The sequence below is a fragment of the Rhamphochromis longiceps genome, linkage group LG12, assembly GCF_057381845.1.
Source record: "Rhamphochromis longiceps isolate RC_006_pf linkage group LG12, R_longiceps_female_GT1.1, whole genome shotgun sequence".
In the NCBI taxonomy this organism is placed as follows: domain Eukaryota; kingdom Metazoa; phylum Chordata; class Actinopteri; order Cichliformes; family Cichlidae; genus Rhamphochromis; species Rhamphochromis longiceps.
Window position 1 is genome coordinate 1,685,380 of NC_140568.1, and position 21,992 is coordinate 1,707,371.

General features: G+C 43.1%; 1 protein-coding gene across 1 annotated transcript; it reads right to left on the minus strand.

Annotated features, from left to right (window-relative positions):
* Positions 1 to 1,536: 1,536 nt before the first annotated feature.
* Positions 1,537 to 21,048, minus strand: npdc1b (neural proliferation, differentiation and control, 1b). Its single transcript, XM_085424302.1, has 9 exons — positions 20,735 to 21,048; positions 12,508 to 12,672; positions 9,838 to 9,927; positions 9,553 to 9,747; positions 7,838 to 7,904; positions 6,769 to 6,850; positions 4,358 to 4,437; positions 4,155 to 4,254; positions 1,537 to 2,739 (listed from the first exon to the last, which is right to left on the minus strand). Exons 1-9 carry the CDS (start codon positions 20,802 to 20,804, stop codon positions 2,668 to 2,670), a joined length of 921 nt encoding a protein of 306 aa, XP_085280428.1. The 5' UTR covers positions 20,805 to 21,048; the 3' UTR covers positions 1,537 to 2,667.
* Between the last annotated feature and the right edge of the window lie 944 nt (positions 21,049 to 21,992).

Sequence of the window (21,992 nt, forward strand, 5' to 3'; positions counted from 1 at the left end):
GTTTGGATTCAACAGTCTGTTTAACATAGTAAAGGGCTTCCGTGTTAATATTCCCTGGTACATATGTGAGTTTGGACGTGGACACTCGAACATGAGCAGCTCCAGTGCAGATTAATGTGTTCCTCCAGTATGGAAGTGCTGACAGGCTGAGGAGGACGGCAGCAGGATGAAGAAAGAGCCGCAGACAGCGGCTTTCCTGAGAGACGCGGTTACATCCAGGTTTCCTGGACTGTTTCACTGTTTGCAGCTGGACACTCATTCTACATGTATGAAGAATATCTATGAGCTATGTGGGGCGATATGAGCATATATAGAAAGGCAGCTGTGCATATTAAGTCCTAACCAGGTCAGACGAACAGCTCTAGTACAGGAAAAGCAGAGAACGCCCAGTCAACATAAAAATCCAGAGTTTCTGCTGTTAGTGACAGAGACCGTTATGAAGTCTGCAAAGAAAAGGAGATTTCTGCATTGATTATAACGGTGCGCTTTATTAGGCAGAGCCCACTACATGGACTGCATACTGTACCTTCAGTAGGCAGGTTATTGGATAAAACTAATGCAGTGTAATGTAAAAGCCCTGGAACACGGGCAGCTGAATTATATGGATGGCCTTTACATGATGATGAATGACAGAAACACTCTGTACAGTGCAGGTAAACAGTTTGAACGATCATAAAGGGAGGATTTGTTGCACGTTTGCATTTATGCATCGATGGAAATATCGTAACAGCGAGTGTAATATTCAATCCATAATATTTAAATAAAATCATAAATCAAACTTCATGTTCTTTGAGTGATTATTATGCAGGACAAAGTAAAATGCACAAACATCGATTTGACAAAGGAAAGAAAACCTGATCCAGTGTGTGCCAACACATGTTCTGCTTTCTCTAGAATACATTTCAAAATGTCCCCATCTCCCAGGGAGTAAATTTAAAAGCTTTGGAATCAGTTCAATGTTGGAAAAGGCTGCAATCGCACACTGCAGCTGTTGATGCATAAAGGGAACGCTGTTTCTGCGACGCTTTAAGTTGTATATTTCTGGGGACTGTGGCCGGCGCCGTTTTTAAAATATTCTCAGTCGTTTCTTTTGTTCGGATTCTTTGATTTTAAGTTTCTTTTATGGCGACGTGTCCACAGCTACATGTAATTTTCCTTTTTTCTCATATTTTTGTTGACGCCTCAGCAGGTCGAGACCTCTTCAAAGTAAAACTGGGCGGGGATGTAGAACGTGAAGGTGTGGCTCCTCGCTGCTTTCGTCACAATGGGTACAAAAGTCGAATGCATCAAGTTTAACGTGTTATACATGACATTGTCTTTTCCCAACAAATACAAATTCACATTAAGAAATCGAATAACAGATGTGCATTTGACACAGTACTCAGGACCTCCTGCCACACTGACTGACTGAGAGGTAAGATAGCTCCTGTACATATCAGCCACTAGTTACAGCTCACAAAACCATGAAAACACAATGTCAGCTGTAGACCAAATACACAAGACCATCTGAGTTCATACAGAATTTTCAAATTATACGTGTGTGTGTGTGTGTGTGTGTGTGTGTGTGTGTGTGTGTGTGTGTGTGTGTGTGTGTGTGTGTGTGTGTGTGTGTGTGCGCGCGCAACTGGTTAAGCCGCTGCAATCCGAAGTTTGTGATAACTGGCAGTCTTCTGCAGTTCTGTCGGGGAGTTGTGTCTCACTCCTCTTTGCACAATTCTTGTAATTCAGTCACACAGAACAGCTTCCGAGGATGAACCACCTTTTTAGGTCATGCCACAGTATCTCAACCAGATTCAGGTCTTGACTTTGACTCGGCCACTCCAAAGTCTTCATTTTGTGTTTCTTAACCCATTCAGAGGAGGACCTGCTGGTGTGCTTTGGATCATTGTCCTGCTGCAGAACCCAAATGTGCTTCAGCTCGAGGTCACAAACAGATAGTCGGACATTCTCCTTCAGGATGTTTTGGTCGTTGGCAGAATTCATGTTTGCATTTACCACAGCAAGTCTTCTGGTCCTGAGACAGCAGAACAGCCCAGACTGTCACACCAGCAGCACCATATATCACTGCTGGTATGATGTCCCATTTCTGAAATGCTGTGTTACTTTTACACCAGATGCAATGGGACACACACCTTCCAGAAAGTTCAACCTTTGTCTCGTCAGTCCACATTCCCACTCGCTTCATCACACAGGGCTGTGCAGGTTTGGATTTTTCCCCTCTTAATCACAAACACCTTCAGTTATACATTTAATTTACTTGTGTTATCTTTGTCTAATATTTAAATTTCTTGGATGAACTGTAAGAATGCAGATGCATGTAGACATGGTGTCAGCAAGACGGAAATCAACTGAAAAACAATGTGTACATAACACACAAGAGAAGTCGCTGAGCTGAGTTGTGTTCATATCAACATTACATCCATTTAAAAATGCTGAAATAAAAGCAAAGCCTGTTCTATCAGTGAGCTCATAAATGCTGAGCACGTATGGTTGCATATGTGTGTAATAAACAGTAAAGAAATATGTAAACAAAACGGGAAAAACCAAATGTAGTTTGGCTGTTTAGGGTATGTGTCCGATCTGCGCACTGGAACAATTAAACTGACGTGTAAATATTTGTACATACAGGTGCTGCTTTTAGAGCATGAAACGTCTCTGTGTCCAGGTTCATTTGTGGAATCTCTGCAGGTAGAGGGTGGAGTCGTCAAACAATGGGTTCTTCACCTCCATTTCCCCCGTCTGAAGGAGAAGAAAGAGACAGAGGGGAAGATCTTAGATTAACACACTTCCTGTCTTGGCCCTGGGAAGTTCAGTTATTGTTTAATGTCATCAGTTTATTCCTTAGTTTGCTTATGCTTCTCATATATCTTTGCGCTTACTTTGCTCTTATTTTTTGTTTTGTGTTCCATCTTTTCCGTCTCATGACTCTAAGTCTTTGTTCTGACTCTGCAGAGTTCAGAAAGATTGAAAGAGCAGCTGAAAGGGTCGAGTGTTGCATAGAGAATCTCTGAGAAACCTTCCTGCTCTTCACACAGAAACAGCGTTGGAGACAATACAAACCCGGCCACAGTGAGTGCTGAATGAACCTTCTTCTGGATTACACGCTGTGTATTATGCAATCCATACATTATTAGTAAAACTACTGTTAAGACAGCTACATAAAAATGACATAATCTACATAATAATTTTTAAAATACTTATTAAAGGGTTTATTTATTCATTGTCATTATTCAGACAGTTCCTGTAGTTTCCCATAACCTTTGTGTGATTTATTCCTTAAATTCAGGTTGACGGGTATGACAATGATGATGATGATGATGGTGGTTTGATTGTACAATCCCAGGAAATGATACAGAAAATGTATAAAATCAGTATCAGCTGTAAATAATCTCCCATGGTCATATCTCAAAGTGTTGGCTGTGGGTGCTGTTTGCACAGTCGCTCATTAGGACCAGGTTGAACGCTAATAACTTCTAATTCTCTCTTACCTGTCAGCACATGGAGTTTTTACACCCACAGCTGCCTAACTAGCTAACTAGTTAAATACTGCAGGTTGGACACTTATTTGCAGGACATGCACCTGGATTCGGAGCGTCCCTTTCACAGCACAACATTTTTGAACCAGAGTCTTAACATCACAAAAGCGATGCACTAAGATTAGCGGCAGACGACTTAAATAAGCAGATATGACTGTGATCGTTTCCACTGTGACTGATAACTTACTGGGAAAGTGTAAATGGTGAGAACTGCCGGTTGTGTCAGAGTTTACTGAATCCCTGAACCAATTTAAAAGATATAAATATACAGTGCAGCCAGCGTGTAAATGGATGCACCATCACACTGCTTTTGGATACACACCAACAGTTTTCCTAAATGCTGTTTAGCGGCGTTACTACTCATGGTTGCATCGTTCACATCACAGGCGGGGAATATCGTTACCGCCAAACATCAGCTGTAATCAGTCAGGAATCTGTCACACACTCACAACTGTCCTGTCGGTTCAGTGGCTGTATCTGTACCCACATTATGCCTTAATGTTATCCTTATTTCTTGTTGATGGATTCCACTGACTCAGCATTACACCATCACAATGACACAGTGGACACAGTTGAACTTTTACTGAATGTGGAGATAAGAATGCAGCGTTTACTCACTGGTGCAAGTCCAGGACACTCATACACGGTGAAATCTCCATCCTCATTCTCCTCATCTGTTGAGGCTGCAGAGTCAGGAACTTTAGGCTCAACCCTGTGTCTGCGGAGAACACACAAATATTCAGCAAGGATAACAGCGAGACAGGATAGAGATACACATGCCAAGGTAGGATGAACATGTCTGTGCAGGGAGGGTGACTCACTTTCTCAGGGAGAGCATCTGTTGCTTCTGGTGCTGGTAGTGGTACATTTGGGCACTGTGGGCCAGCTTCTTGTCCCCAAGCTGGAAGTAAACAAGGGGTAGAGGGGAGATGAGAAGGTTCCTTCCTGAACAAGTAACCATCACAGTAGTGGACATGCAAGAAAGAGTCTCAAGCCCGAAGAGTTGGACAGCAACCAGACGCTGACATGATTCACGCCTACCGGCTATAGAAGCTAACTGCACTCCAGAGTGTCCATGGATGAGACACACCTACAATAACTGAAGGCAGGACAGTCCTGATTCCAAGGACCCTCAGAAGGAACCAGTCCCGTCCAACTACTGGCCATAACTTGGCTCAGCACCACATGGAAGCTCCATCATAGCGGCTAGGATTAACAGGCACATGGCTCAATACATGAGTGGGTGCCAGGAAGGAACTGGCAGAAACACCAGAGGGACCAAACCTTAACTATGGGTTGACTACAAGTAATCCCCTCAGTGCCCCAAACATGGATCCTGGAATGCCTACAACTGCAGAAAGAACAGAACCTTAAGAATCTTCATCAGGAATTCGTTAGGAATGTGGCGTACAACACTAGAGGCCAAGCTTTAGCCAATAGCACAAGATTTACCAAGCTCAGGGGGCTTGGTAAATCTCCCACTACTGTTCTGTATGGGCCTCAGCCAGATCATTAACAAGACTGCCTATGGGTACCGACTACAGAATGGAGCAGTTGTTAACCACCTCCTGTACATGGATGACATCAAGCTGTATGGCAGGAGTGAACCAGACATCGACTCACTGATCACACCACTAGAATGTACAACAATGACGTGGGAATGTCATTCGAACTAGAGTATTATAGTCGGATGGTAACAAAGAGAGGAAAGGTAGACAGAACTGAGGGGATCGAACTACCAGAAAGCAACATATAGACATTGAGGACGGCTACTCAGGCAAATGGAAACCACGAAGAGGCCGCTAGGAAACCCTCTAACCACCAAATACCTGCAGAGGGTCAGACTCCTGAAGAGTCAGCTGAATGGGAAGAACATAACCTGGAAATCAACACCTACACCATCCTAGCTGTCAGATACTCTGCTGGAACTGGAATATTGTCAAGGTAGAAGGAATCGTGAAGAAAGAAGCATATATTTATAAAGATTTTTAAAGAACACCTTTATCATTCATCAGCAAAAAATGGGTCTGGATCATGACTTTGTCTTCCTACACAATCCAAAACGGAAGAAGAAACAAGTGGACATTCCTGACTGGCCTGCACAAAGATTTTACTTTAATCACACTGAACATCTGTGGGATTAAATGAAGATCACGATCCATAGCAGGAGAGTACCTAATCTAGAGGAGCTTGAGAGATTTGCCAAAGAAGAATGCACTGGGATCGTCTGTACTCCAAGATCCACTCGGTGTGTGTACTGTCAACTACCAGGGAGCAACAATACGATGGCAGACTCGAGACTGAACAATCTTAGAAGGAAAGGAGGAAGAAGAAGAAGAAGAAGAAGGGCAAGTGGACCTACAGCAGAGCACAGCAGCTTCCAGGAATAAGAACCAAAGGCAGACATCCACCAGGGAGTCTCTTTAACAGTGAACAAATCTGATGGTACTTTTCTGAATTCATAATTCCATCAGTTTTCCCCAATCCCTCCCAGAGCCTCCATCATGACTTTTTACAGATGCCCACAGAAGGTGCCTCTCCTGATCTCAGTATCTCTCACACACTGGTGATGACTTAAACCACAAGTGTTACATTGAGAGTCGTCATTTTAGAATTCACTGATTTTCAGCCTAGTTTTTATGTAGTTACTGTTACCTTACTGTTTTCTCCCTTATTTAAATCATTAAAGCCAAGTGCAATATATTTGAGTTTTCGAGGCTTCTACATCATCAGTTTGCTGGATTTCTTTTAGAATAAATTTGATACATTGCAAAAAAAAGTCTGATGTAGCAAATATGATAAAAATATAAACTTCAAATAATTACAGCATTTTCCAAAAATTGAATTTTCCAGCGATTACTTCGATGTCGGACTTTGAAGGGTTAAGAGCTGCTTCTGGCGAACAATTCTTTCACCGGGGCCGTTTCTGACGAGGCTCCTGTGAGCAGCAGGTGGAAACTGAAGGGCCAAATATCTCAGATCCTGTGTTTCCTGTTTCTATACAGTTCATCAGGTTAAGATTTTTGTTTAAGGCGTTTCGGGTTTACATTGTGTACATTTATGCTCACTAAACAGCACTCAGATTATGAACTGCATGTGGAGCATTGGTGGTAGAGTTTAGATCCTTGCATCGCTCAGCATTGAAGGCAGTGGTGATCTGAGACAAATAAAGACACTGAAAAGTATTTTCAGTGTGTTTTCTCCTAAACATTTAGTCACATCGTTTCCTCACCAAATTCTCGAATGCCTGAGCACTCATCAGTCCAGATGAAGGGTAGTCCACTTTCTGATTGATATGAACATATTTCTGAAACCTGTAACAATAAAACAAAATAAACACAACAAAACACACATAGTGAAACATTTGGAGCTGACTGAAAAGAGCTGATAAGTTGTATTATAACACATTAACAATGACAGTTAACGTTCAAAACACATTATCTCATGAATTTCACAACAAGAGGCAGCTCTTGACTCTGTTGTTCCCAGTATGGTTGGAACAGCTCAGCTCTCTGTGACTTACATGCAAACAAGCCACGAAGAAGACTTAAGAAACCACAGAGTACATCGCAGGTCTGAAAACTGTCTGTTTCAATATTTTGTTATCTTTCAGATTCATTTAAAAATAGATTTTTTTTCTCCATCAATCTTCACAGAACACGTCTCAGTGATAAGTATGTGTAGTGTGTCACCCAAATGACTCTCAGACCATAAAAACCTCCATCCTGTAGTGGTGTAATGAAAGGAAGACTGTCCACAGTTTCCAACAACGTACTCCCGGGAAACCTGGAACTGGCAGGGATGGGTAGACTAGTGAGGGAAAGTCAATTCAGAAAAATATAAAAATGTGTGCTTCTATGTGACTGCCTCTTCTAGAGTGCTTAGGATCTCAGAGTGGGGCAAAGTTTACAGCTAAAACCCCAAAAACACTGGGTTAAGGAAGTGTGTGTGTAAGCCTGGAGGGCTCAGTCGGTGTCTGAATCTAAAGGGAAGGAAAACACTTGAGTTTAAAGATTAAGACGTTTGGCAAATACTTTTGTCCGTACAGTTTCCTGTTCTCTCTCTGAGCACATTGAACAGCTCTGTTTCTTTGTCATCTCTTTTTAAGATTTATAAGAAAAACAATAAATTACATGGAAATACTGTAAATCAAATGGTTCCAATCAATTTAGCATCTCTAACAGAATAATGATGATGGATACGTCTACAGTGCAACTGCAGGCCATCCTGTCCACTCCTGAGAGGGATAGTGGGGACCTTTTGGTTTATGCAGCACCTTAGAGAGAAAATAATAAGCTTACCTGACCCAGCAAGCCAACGCTACCAGCAGTGCCAGGGAACCTGCCACAATGACGACGCTGCTCATGACTGAGAGGAGAAACCAACAGACAGCATGAATGATAGAAGTGTTTGCTGGTCTGCAGACATCAGAGTAAGACATGATCCTTTAGTGAAAGCTTGGAGAAATGAGGGAAGAGCTGAAAGGACAGCAGCTGAAAATAAATAGATGTGAGTGAGTCAGGCCTGTTTCCTGCAGCAGCACAGACAACAACATTGATAACAGTAATGCAGTGTGGCAGAACTAATCACAGCAACGTCTGAGTTCTGTCGTGTCCTGCATTAAACTCAGGTTCAGTCCCAAGATTTTAAAGTAGGCGGGGCTTAGATTTCGTTTGACTCGATACACATGCCATGATAACATCAGGACGAGTTATTGACAACTGTGTATTTGACAACCCATGAACTTGGCTGGAGGCTGAATTGTTGATTATGTGTGCTTGAGTGCATGTGCCTCCCACACCGACCATAGCAAATCCAAGTCAGCATCTCTTTTGGGGAATTCTCATCATCCCCTCTGGTTTTACGTATTTTTGTCACATGATTATGTCTGTTGGTACCAATGACGCGTGCACTTGTTTGAAGATTTTATTGCAAATACTGTGCGTGTCCATTTTTGGCACAATGGTGTCCAGAGGGTGCAAAAATTAAAATCTGACACCGATACTAATGCAATCAAAGAGCTGTGTTGCTAATATTTGACATATCCAAGCCCCACCTGTGGCCCATCCCTTTAATGCTCAGTACATGGGAAATAATTAGGTTTTTTTCATGTGTTTTTTAATGAATAACTTATAATTCAAATCTAAATTGGCACTTAAATGATTAAAATCCTGAAAATGATTGCATATTTGATCATTTTGATGAGGTCTCACGTTGATAAAGTGATTTATTTAAAAAGTTATGTGTGAAGATTGTGGTTTTAATGCGGGTGTACATTTCTGCTACACACGATTCTAGAGGGAAGTCAGTTTGAGGAGGGGACAAGAACTATTTCTCTGGAGCTCTACTGGATGATGATGGTCCAACTGGATTAAGACTTTTACACCAGCAGTCACAACCGTTTTTGCTCCACGGACGGTTTAATGTCAGACAATATTTTCATGGACACCTTTAAGGTGTCGCAGAGAAACACAACAAAATGACAACAACCAAGACAAAAACTGTGGTGTTTTGTAAATATAATAATAAACGTGTGATTGTGTAACTGTATCAGCAGCGTCCTCCTGAAATGCGCCAACAACATTGAGAGTAACGTCCTGCTGAGCCTCAGCTCTGCCAGCCCGGTACCAAACGACTCACGGACCGGTACCAGTCCATGGAACGGGGGTTGGGGACGCTGATTTACACCATGGCCTCTTGCAGCAGCACATAAACCCAAACTCGATTTCGTTTAATTAAACGGTACCTCCTGTAGTGTGTGTGTGTGTGTGTTAAGTACACACCACAGCACTCAGGACAATGTTGGTAGACTGAAATACAGCGAGATCAGGAGGAGGCGTCGGCTTTATCCATTTTACTGCACAATTACTTTTTTCACACATGTGGTGAAAAGTAGTTTAAGTTGAATCCTCACAGCGGCCTCTGTAAGGTGACGTCTTCTGTTCTATTATTCAAAACGACTCTATAGCTCTCTTGAAATTAAGCTGGGTCCTAACTCAAGGACAGAAAGACTTACTGATGAAGACATGGTCGTCAGGAGGGTAGCGGAGGATGATGGGACTGCTCAGAGCGGCAGTGTGGTTTCTAGGGGTGGGTGAAGCGATGCTAGTTAGCAGGACACTCTGAGTAGGAGGCTGTTCCACAGAAGATGCTCTGTGAGTGTAGCCATGCTCTTCAAACTGCTTGGGTGTGATCTCCTGGGAGGATGGGGCTAATACCAGAAAGTAAAGAGTGTGGATTTATTACTTCATTAGGGAATTTTGTCACATAGCAAATATGGATAAGAAGAAGAGTGTAATACCTGAGCTGTAGGACTCGGGTCTCTGTTCCCTGATGATTGCAGAGAGAAAGTCAATCTCCTCATCGAGCTCAGGGTATGGGCTCACTTTATCTGGAGGAACACAACACCAGGATTCTTACCATCTTCATCTAAACATTTGTTTACTAAAGCTCAGGTCCACCACCGAGCAGTATCTTAGCTGTTCCTAGGACTGCGCTCTTCTGGACAGAGATCTCTGATTGGGGGTCACTGTACCAAGTACTCCAATTACCACTGGGACCAGTTACCTTCACCCACATCTTCTCCAGCTCTTCTCTGAGCCCTTGGTACATCTCCAGCTTCTCCTGTTCCTTCTTCCTGATGTTGCTGTCATTCAGTATCGCTGCATCGATCAGTACGGCCGTCTTCTTCTGTTTGTCTACCACCACTGTCATTTTGTCTGTCTGTATCTGGAATAGGATGATAGGTCGGCCATTCTCGACCACCCTGGGAGTGCATCTTTACACAGACTGCACATGGATCGGCCTCTCATGGATCAGGGTGCTGGACTTGGGGTGTGTATGTGTGTGAGTTTTGTGGTATGGATATTTACCCCATACCACAAAATCATCAGCTACTGCTCCGTGTTGTCTCCTACTTATACATCCAAGCACAGTATGGAGTAGGTGGTATGACCAGAGTTGTGCTGATGTACACAGGGTGAACAGCTTCACAGTTTTAATAGCACTGTTGTTTGCAGTTATAAGCTGCCTTTGCACCTCCTACACTCATATACACCAACACATGCACCCAACATATCACTCCCAACAGTGACGAGTGGGAGGAGCAATGGGCTCCTGCATCTTCGGTATGTTTGTATGTGTGCCGTGTGAGAGACATGCCAGTGCTCCAGGAGAGCTGACCTCTGGTTCTCTAGGGCTCTTGCCCTTTGACCATGAGGGCTCACTGAGTCTGAGGCCTCCCTCCTTCTGCTGGAGTGGTCACGCAGTTGTCATGGAGATGTATGGCTTTGAGTCTTCAGTACTGTTGGAGGGCTGCAGATGCTCTGGGTCTTCTGGGCCATTTTCCTGGGAGGCATCACCCTCATTATGAAGTATGTTTCATCACACACACACACACACAGTGAACATCCAGCAACAACGAGTTAGTTGAAACATGACAACATGGAACATGTGGAACTGCTTCTAAGGAAATTGTTAATCGGTTAAATGAGTTGTTTGCAGGCAGTCGTTGTGTTTCCAGTGCGGAGCTTCATTTGTCCAAACCGTCTGTACGCACTCACTTCTCCAACTCTACCAAAGAGGTGTGGCCATATTAATGAACAGAGAGACAAACGTCACAACTTGCAACAATATAACAGATCCAGAAGTTATACTTCTTTAATCAATATATGCATGTATGTAGTACTAGTATTTATGGAACAAATGTTAATGACCCATCTTTGTTACATTGTTTTTCACCTCACTCTCTGGTCACTGACACCACACTTATAATACGGACTTCAACTTTCAACCCAGAAACTGCCAGGCTCAGTCCAGCAGTGAGTGAAAGAACCTGCACGTCTACACACAGTCTGAGTGACTTTGGTCTGTGCAGTGTTTGGTCATCATCCCACTCTCAGGGATTTCATCTCCTCTTCCTCAGCACACCACTCAAACTCTCGTTTAGTTAGCAGCTCCATTATGATGGATGTTACAGACACTCAGATTCCCTCTATCACCATCAGTGCACCAGTCACACCACCAATTAGGAACTGAAGATTTAATACTTTGTTACTGGAAAAACTGGTTTCAATGTTCAAAACCTGAGAAATTCTTCAGAATTGTATGAGGTCTACTAACACACAGTGAGTGAAGAAGAAACACCCAGTGCATCTATTGCAGCATAACTAAGGGAGGATTCAGGGTCACCTGGTCCAGCCCTAACTATATGCTTTAGCAAAAAGGAAAGTTTGAAGCCTAATCTTGAAAGTAGAGATAGTGTCTGTCTCCTGAATCCAAACTGGAAGCTGGTTCCACAGAAGAGGGGCCTGAAAACTGAAGGCTCTGCCTCCCATTCTACTTTTAAATACTCTAGGAACAACAAGTAGGCCTGCAGAGCGAGAGCGAAGTGCTCTAATAGGGTGATATGGTACTACAAGGTCATTAAGATAAGATGGGGCCTGATTATTTAAGACCTTGTATGTGAGGAGCAGGATTTTGAATTCTGGATTTAACAGGAAGCCAAAACAGGAGAAATATGCTCTCTCTTTCTAGTCCCTGTCAGGACTCTTGCTGCAGCATTTTGGATCAGCTGAAGGCTTTTCAGGGAGTTTTAGGACTTCCTGATAATAATGAATTACAGTCGTCCAGCCTGGAAGTAATAAATGCATGAACTAGTTTTTCAGCGTCACTCTGAGACAGGATATTTCTAACTTTAGAGATGTTGCACAAATGGAAGAAAGCAGTCTTACATATTTGTTTAATATGTGCATTGAAGGACATGTCCTGGTCAAACATGACTCCCATGACTTCTCACATATTTACTATATCTCAGGTTACCTGTTGGAAGATCTTGTACAAAAAGTTAATGCATGTTCTGCAGGAACTAATATGCACTAAAAGTTGGAATACAGAATCTAATTGCGTGAATACAGAACATTCTGGTCATCCTGTGAAAAGAGTCTGAGTAATATGAGGTAGGAGCACCTACCTTTAACAGAATGAGTGTGAGGAGCATGTCTCCTCTTGACCACGCAGCGTCCACGGGAGTTTTCCACCAGGGGGCGCAGACAAGGCCCACAGTGGGAGCTGCCAGGCCGGCAGAAGTGTCTTCCTGCCAGGGCACATTCTAAACTCCGAGGGCACAGAGGAGAACCTGTACATGAACATACGACACAGCACAGCACTATTTTTCAAAATACTCTGAAGTGAAGACGTCTCACGTTTCTATTTTCATTTTACACTTAGAATTTTTATTTTACTTTAATTACGTTTTTATTTCAGCATCTCAGTGGTCACATTTTGCTCCCTGGATTTACAGTGAAATCCTCTCTCAGGCCATTAGTGACAGAATCATTACAACAGCACACAATTCATTATGTATGTTTTAGATCTTAGACATGTGTTAACATGCCAACAGAGTGACGCCTCCTCTGTTGGTTAGCACCAGTATGGAGGCATAAAAACACATGATATTCTTCTCCAGCAGCTTGAATTTCTAACAAATATTCACTTAGTGGAAACAGAGAACAGCTACTCTGACAGACTTGTGATGGTAACTGAGCCGTGCTACATTACACTGAGTGTAAAAACAAAAAAAGACAGAAAGTCTCCTCAGACAAGCAGAGATCCGTAAGTGAAACCAACAAAGTGACACTGGACCCTCAATGGTACCAACTTGTCAAACAGGTGATTAAGCAGGACCGTCCTGAAGCATGTTTTATACACTTCTGAATGCTAATGAGGACCTTACAAAACGCTCATCTCATCGTGTTCAACAGAAAATGAAATTAGCAAATGAGCCCAAAAACGTGTCTTTTCCTGACAGACTTCTACAGAAACTACACGTCTGTTTGCAAATGAACAAGTTTCTGTCAGATCAGGAAACAAGCTGCTAACTTTTTTTCTTTATGCATCACAAACCCACACAGGAGCTGAACGAGCCGGGCTAAAGTACTCTGAGATATTCTATGTGCGAGGCTAAGCACTGTTTGTAGCATTTTAATAATATTTTTGAAAAAGTCTTTAAGGGACAAATATATCAAACAAGATATTCTCTTCAGTTTGGTGCTAATTTTCTAATATTTATAAAAATATAAAGTACTGAGCAAAGTCTTAATGAAGCCCTTTCATCTCTTTGTGTATTCCTTCCAACTAACAATTAGCCTGATAAGTTTTAAGGGAGCTTTAAGCCAGTGGTGTCAGAGTCGTTTTACACTGTGGGCCACATACAGCCCACTTTGATCTTCAGTGAAAGAAGTCACATGTTTAACTGTTTTTCTATGAGATGAAGAAAAAGCTGCTGTGACAAATAAGGAAGTCTGCCAGCACAACTCTTTGGACTTAAACTGTAAGAGCTAAATGTATAAAATAGCTCATTGCCCAGACTGTCCAGTTGTTTGTTTTGTAGTTTAAAAAAGCCAGAAGAAATGTCTTTGATTTGAGACACAGCTAAGTGCTTTGCATGTTTGCATAATTTGTGAAAGTTGACATTTCTTTGGTGTCCAATAGCAGAAATTAGGCTTTCTCATCAGAGGTTTAGGGGAAAAACAGCAACATTGTACACAACTGTACAGTGGTGTGTAATGAACAAGCAGACAGATACAACAGATGTGGTGGTACAGCTTGTTAAACCAGATGTTCTGGTCTGTACCACTGCACTTCCTGTCTTTGGAACATCTGCCCAAGCAACAGCTCTCCAGGCTTTGGAATGTCGTTTTTAATCAAATCAAATCAAATCAAATCACTTTTTATTGCCACATCACATGTGCAGGCACACTGGCACAGCACATGCGAGTGAAATTCTTGTGTGCGAGCCCCACAAGCAACAGAGATGTGCAAACACAACAACACAAACGAGCAAAATACAAGAATGGCCAACCTGAAACTAATAAATATATGTACAATATATAATAGTGTATGCATTTCTGGATGTGTATACTAAATATTTTCCTACGTGTGTGTGTGTGTGTGTGTGTGTGTGTGTGTGTGTGTGTGTGTGTGTGTATACACATTTTTACAAATTAAATAGTAAAAAAATAAAATAAAATAATAATAATAATAATAATAAAATATATAAAATATACAGAGTTGAATATGTGCAAAACAGTGGCGTTACTGTACAGTATGGAGTGCATAATGTTGAAGTTCCAGTAGTGAAGCTGAGGTGTCTATGACGTGTTCAGCAGTCTGATGGCCTGATGGAAGAAGCTGTCTCTCAGTCTGCTGGTACGGGACCGGATGCTGCAGAACCTCCTTCCTGATGGAAGCAGTCTGAACAGTTTATGGCTGGGGTGACTGGAGTCCTTGATGATCCTCCCCGCTTTCCTCAGGCACCGCTTCCTGTAGATGTCTTGGAGGGAGGGAAGCTCACCTCCAATTATCCGTTCAGAGCACCGCACTACTCGCTGGAGAGCTTTGCAGTTGTAGGCGGTGCTGTTGCCATACCAGGTGGTGATGCATCCAGTGAGGATGCTCTCAATGGCACAGTGATAGAAGGTCCTGAGGATGCGGGGGCTCATGCCGAATCTTTTCAGTCTCCTGAGAAAGAAGAGGCGCTGCTGCGCCTTCTTCACTGTTTTGTTTGTGTGTACTGACCACGTAAGATCCTCAGCCAGATGTACTCCAAGGAACCGGAAGCTGCTCACTCTCTCCACAGCAGCGCCGTTGATGGTGATGGGGGTGTGTACTTCTCTGCACCTCCGGAAGTCCACTATCAACTCCTTTGTCTTTGCGACATTGAGGGTGAGATGGTTGTCTTGACACCAGTGGGTCAGGGCGCTGACCTCCTCCCTGTAAGCCGTCTCATCACCGTTGGTGATAAGACCCACCACTGTAGTGTCGTCTGCAAACTTCACAATGATGTTGGAGCTGTTAGTGGCTGTGCAGTCGTAGCTGTAGAGTGAGTACAGGAGAGGGCTCAGTACACACCCCTGTGGAGCACCAGTGTTCAGTGTGATGGGGGATGAGGTGATGCTGCCCAGTCTGACCACTTGGCGTCTGTCAGACAGGAAGCTAAGGATCCAGCTGCAGAGGGAGCTGCTCAGTCCTAGATCCTGCAGTTTCCTGTCCAGCTTCGAGGGAACGATGGTATTGAATGCTGAGCTGTAATCTACAAACAGCATCCTCACATACGTGTCTCTCTTCTCCAGGTGTGACAGGGCAGTGTGTAGTGTCAGGGCTATGGCATCATCAGTGGACACTGGCTGCTTTTTCAACCGTTTCAGTCTAATCTTTGCACCTGAACAAACAGTTTTTGTGTGTGTTAAGTCAGTTAACAGAGTTAATGGTGACGTATAAATTATTCAAGCATCAAAAAGCCAACTATGAAGGGCTGTTGTGTCTACACACACAGTTTAACATGTGTAAAACTAATTTTTGTATTAACAAGATGATTCCCAAATAGCCTTTAAAGATACACATAAAGTGTTTTATTTGTCATTTGTACACATACACTAGATGTGGGTACATAGAAAATACTGTGCAGAGCTGAGAGTCAGGGTCAGATAAACATAGGTAGAAAAAAAACATGTCAAGTAGTTTCAGAGAGCGCCGTGGTATGAGAAAACCTTTGTCATTTAGAGATGTATTGCATGTTGAAATGTGTATTGCACCAACTAAATTAGATTGTGCGTGTGTCTGTCCTTATTTTGTTTCTCCCATCAGGAATACTGTGGCAGGAAAGGAGCTGTTATGGAAGCGTGCTGTGTGCATATCATCAGACTCTGCTCGGCTCAGGCTGGATGTTCAGAGGAGGCTGTGACCTGGATGATAACCATCTCTGATGATAGAGTTGGTACCACAGGGACCCCCACAGCCGTGTGTCAGTCCACTCCTGTACCACCTCTTCACATAAGCACTTGATTTACTTCAGTTATTTTCTACGATCAGACTTCAGTTTATTCTTTATTTTAGTTAGTTGCGTTTTTCCTGAAATCTTACGCTTATTTCAGATGTTTTGTCTATGTTGAAGAGGTCATTCTCCTCTGTTTGGGCCGTGATGTTTTAGATGACGTGCCTGTAACTGGACTCCTCCGGCAGCTTTATGAGGCCCAGGATGCTCGTGTCATCAGCGTACTCGATCCTGCCAGTGTCAAGCTAGGTGGCAACACAGTCATGGACGCACAGGGTGAAGAGTTTAGGGCTGAGACTGACGGTGAGCTCAGAGGAGACCCTGCCTCCCATCCTGAACACCTCTGCTCTGGAGGTTAGAAAGTCCAACTTTCCTGGTCTGATTGTGTTGAAGACAGAACTGTAATCCAGGAAAAGCGTAGGTTCTATTGCTATCCAGGTACAGCAGGCCAGCACATGAGTACCAGTGGCACCAGTGCACTTTCTGTCCTGGTATTAATAGCTCTCACTGTGACTAGGCTAGCCTTTAGCTGTCTGATGTAGGCAGATCTTAGCAGACATGTCACATGGTCAGATTTACCAAAGGCTTGGTTCAGTGCATGCCTTCCTGATGTTACTGTAACAGTTTTGGCGTGCTTTTTCAAACGTTCCAGTGATTACATTCTCCTAGAATGATGCGAACACTGTCCAAATGTGTGTTTTTGTGCTTACTGATCATGTGGTGCATCCTTTGCAGAGGTGGGAATGTACACAACACTCGAAATGTTACATTGCTGTCCTCTGGATAAATAAAAAGAATTGCACTTTAAAGTCAGGTATTCCATATCCACTAGCTTAACATTTGCCAGATCTTGGCATGGAGTCGCTTAAGTATTCTGAGGACATTGGATAAATAGATGGAAAAAAAGTGGCAAGCCTAAACAGCTATCTGCAGCTGATGAACTATATCTGAATGTAACATTCTAGAGAAGTAGGAAAACAATCTGGCAAAGACATTACATAGCACCTGAGAGACACATCTGGGACTTCTGTTGATACATTTACTGTTTCAGAAAGGGCCTTAATGGAAGAGTGGATGTCCCACATAGTTCTGACTGTGTTGACTATTTGTCTGAGGTTCAGACGTCAGTGATGAATCCACAAACCTTCACACACCGTAGATGAAAATAACTAAGTGTGTTTCCTTAAAAGACAAAGGAACTTCAGATCTGTTTGCCAATAATATTGGTTTCTATTCCTGAATTCCGAGTCCCCAAAGATCGTTTAGACACTTAAACGATCTTGATTCAAGAGTTGGGAGTTCGCCTTGTAATCGGAAGGTTGCCGGTTCGAGCCCCGGCTTGGACAGTCTCGGTCGTTGTGTCCTTGGGCAAGACACTTCACCCGTTGCCTACTGGTGGTGGTCAGAGGGCCCGGTGGCGCCAGTGTCCGGCAGCCTCGCCTCTGTCAGTGCGCCCCAGGGCGGCTGTGGCTACAATGTAGCTGCCATCACCAGTGTGTGGATGTGTGTGTGAATGGGTGTGTGAATGGATGTGTAAAGCGCTTTGGGGTCCTTAGTGACTAGAAAAGCGCTATATAAATACAGGCCATTTACCATTTTTTTAATGTGCACCTGCAGACCAACAGGGATCAGAGAACAGCACCAACTGTTTCCTACCATAATAAACTTGGTGGGCCAGTCAGGGCAGCCTGCTGTATCTAGGCCAGATGGACAGACAGATGGTCAGCTTAACACTTACAACCATGATTTTAGGGTGGCATGGGGCTTCGTCAGTCACTGGCTAATTGATCCCAGGACTATACTCGGCACAAATGTTCCTGTATTACTATGCCAGTCAGTAATGTTATGGCTCTCCATGTATGCCATGCACCCTGCTGGATTGTCTCGTCTTTACACAGCCTGCACCTGGGGTCTTGCCTGGTGTGATAGACCCCAGCCTCTATGGATCTTGTGCTCAGAGCTTGTGCTGCCATGATTAGTGCCTCTGTGCTGTCTTTCAGTCCAGCCACTGGTAGGATTTCTCAGTATAACTTCTTCTGTCTGCCCGTGGGACATGCTGTGCAGGGACCAGCCCTTCCATGACGGTGCCTCTTGGTTATGAAGGGTATCTGACGACAGGCAGATTGTTTTTAGCATTCAGCTGACTCCTCGGGACTTGCCTGAGCCTCTGTCTGATCCTGGTTCTTCCCACTGTATCAGTTCCTAAGGACTTGTGTGACCGTGTGCAGGTGTTTGGTGTTGTGGCTTTCCTGGCCTGTTGGTTCCCATTTCCCTGTGGAATTCTTTGTATTCCTTGTAGCTGTACTCCTGTCTACAATCTCTCCTTCTGGTAGTGTAATCAGATTAGTCCTGACTACCTTCCCTCATTTACATAAATATGTATGTGAGTATGCGGCCATTTAATAATCACACACACATAGAAATAAACACATATAATAAAATGTGATGTGTTACAAATAAAACAGAAATATAATAAGAATTCTTCTGATAAAAATCTTACAAATCTCAAATGGGTAGTAAAGAAACAGCACACCAAAATATTTTAGGGTTTTTTAGAGGGATCAGCATACTTGGTGTATTTCCTCGTTACTGTAAGTCTTTAACTATAACAGCTTGCATCAAACTGGCATTGACCTAATTAAGCATTAACAGCTCCATGTGTAGAATGAGATTGGATCGCCATACTTTCTATAAAGTTGTGCAAAGGTAGTTCGCATTTTGTTTTCTGACTGTTACAGTTTGCTAAACATAACACAGTCTAGTGGATTTACACGTTATACCTAAAAAACAAACAAACAAACAAAAACGAAGCTAAAATAAATCAGGCAATGAGAAGCAAATGAATACATTTCTATCATTTTTATTTCCAGTACAGCAAAAACATCCCTCTTTAGGAATATTAACTGCTACGGAGACTTAAACATTTACTTGAAAACCTTTAATTATTCAAAAATCACTTTTTAAATGCCCACTCATTAGGCAGAGTGCCCATATGTTACCCAAGCACATTGCACAGAAATAAGACAGCAGCTGTGGTCTCCATCACACAGCATGGTCCATAATCAGGTTGTGGTCGAACACCCCGAACAGGAGTCTAGATTTAGCTCATCAACAGTCATCGCTACGGGCCTGACGTGTCTAAACTGAACGAACCGAGATTCTTAACAGTTCGTTCATCTGACAAACACTCGTTTGAACCTTTGTTTGAATAAAGATACTACATGATAAGAACACCAGCTGATCCCTGGCACGTTTTAGGCGTTCAGGTTGTTTGTGCATCCAGCAAGCACTAATTTACAAATGGCCATTAATGCCCATAAAACCATTGTTGTCCATGAAGTATTAGACACAGTGGGCTACCACGGTGAACTGAGCGGCATGTTCTTTCACTGACCACACAGACTGTGATATGTTATGGATCAGTTCTGTATGTACCCCCATTCTGCCACACACAATAACTAAAGCACCAAATGTGGGTTAATCCACCACTGGAAACAGAAACAGCTGTTTTTTTAAATGATGTATATTGTTTTTAAAAGCATCACAGATCTATAGATATGAGCTATAAAAGGAACTGGAACTTCAGACCTGTGTCATCAGCATGACTCTACGTGGCCGCTGACGTCTGTGACAGGGAGCTCTTCAGCTGTGACATCAGGAATGTGCTCCTGAGAACCTCCAGGCCACAGCAAACAAACTCTGTTTAGATAACAGATTTGCTAACAAATGCATGTGGAACAACACCTGGAAAACATATTCTTCCTCTTCGCTGCCTAATAGGATCTGTGCAGTTGTGCTCTTCCAGCCTGACACAACACCACACATCACAGGGTGAGAATACCCCAGAACTACTGTAGTACCACCCCCACTGTCTGCACTGCGCTGGCATGCATGCACTACAGCCCAGCAAACATATGTGCACATCTTAACCCTGGAAACGAAAGACTCAGTGACGACCAGCATGATGCAACCATTACAAGCTATGCTGTAGCGTCACCTTTAACTTCTTTTTCATACGGCAGCTGTTACTGACTCAGTGTCATCTGAGTCATCTTCAAATAAATCAGTATATGCAGGTAAAAACAGACAATCCCCGTTAGGATAAACACTTTGTCCCTGCAGGCTGACAACATCAAATCACTTTAGACTGAAATCCCATAATATACACAGCAATATACACACTGAATGGAGCAAACAGTAACTGGCTTCATATATTCACTGGGCTAACATATGCCCATTAGATGTCATCCTCATAGACGGATTTCTGTAGAGAGCACCTCCACAATGAGAACTGTTCCCAGGGTGATGGTGCGCAGTGCCGGAGGCCCCGCGCGGTTTCATAAAGCCTCCAAATGCGTCTCCTTACCTGCCAGGCAGCTTCTCAGCGCCAAAAGGGCAACGAACACCACCGTGTGTCCGAGCAGACGAGCCCTCATCCTGGGCACAGACACCAGACGAAGGCGGAGGACGGGGAGATGGTGGCGGCACTGATCATTCCCCCATCCTCCGGTGTTTAGAGAGGAGAGGGACGCAAGAAGACAAAGCAATAACGAAAAACGGCGAAGACACGAGGATCAGCGAGTGTCGTCGGGACGCTGCTCTGCGTGTTTTCCGCAGGATGTCTGCATTTTCCTCCGGCCCTGCTCCTACCGGACAGCAGTTCCTGCTGCTGCTGCTGCTGAGGCTCAGCTGTGGCAGAACGACGCCAGGCTATGACGCAAGCACGCTGCACGGCCTTCACCTGCCGCTGACATCAAACGCGTCTAAAGTCCGATATCACTTTATGCAGAATCACATGTTTTTATACTCATCGTCACAATGTTTGTGTGCAAAAAGAGAAATCCTTTAAATCCTTGTTAAACCGAGCCTGGAGCATGATGTCACTCAGAGGGTCCAGCTGTTTGTCTTGAAATGGTAACTATATCTTTTTTCTTTTAAATAATTTCGAGTTTTATCTCAAAATGATATTGTTTTTTCTTAATGTGGCCCTACTACTCCTTTGTATGGTCTGTAGCTAACCTGGTGTAACCAGGCGAGCAATGTGCGATTGGACATGTGGGGCATTATGTCCACTCAACAAATTTCTTAAAACATCTCCGTCAAATACAAAGAAATAGAGGAAACACAGTCGACTTAATCTTTACACCCGGAGATCCGGTGGGAATGAAAGCAACAAGGAAATGCACAAACCGGAAACATGTGCTACACGGTTATTTTGATTTTTACTACACTGATCCCAGAAACATGTGGAAGGGTGGAAACACATCACTGGGTACAAAAGGAGGGACGTGGACTGAACACACGCTCTGCTCGAGTCATCTTACTCCACCCACAACACCAAGTCTCCACTCTCGCTGCTCTCAGGGGGGCTGCCAGGACACCGCAGAGGATCATCTCCACGAAGAGTTCATGAAGTTAGTGCCATAAGGTGTCCTCTGCACTTGGTTTATATATTATTATTATTATTATTATTTTTTTATATTATTATTATTATTATTATTATTATTATTATTATTATTATTATTTTTTTTTATATTATTATTATTATTATTATTATTATTAATTTTTTAAATTATTATTATTATTTTTATCACTTTTATCATTATCACTTATGATTCAGTTGA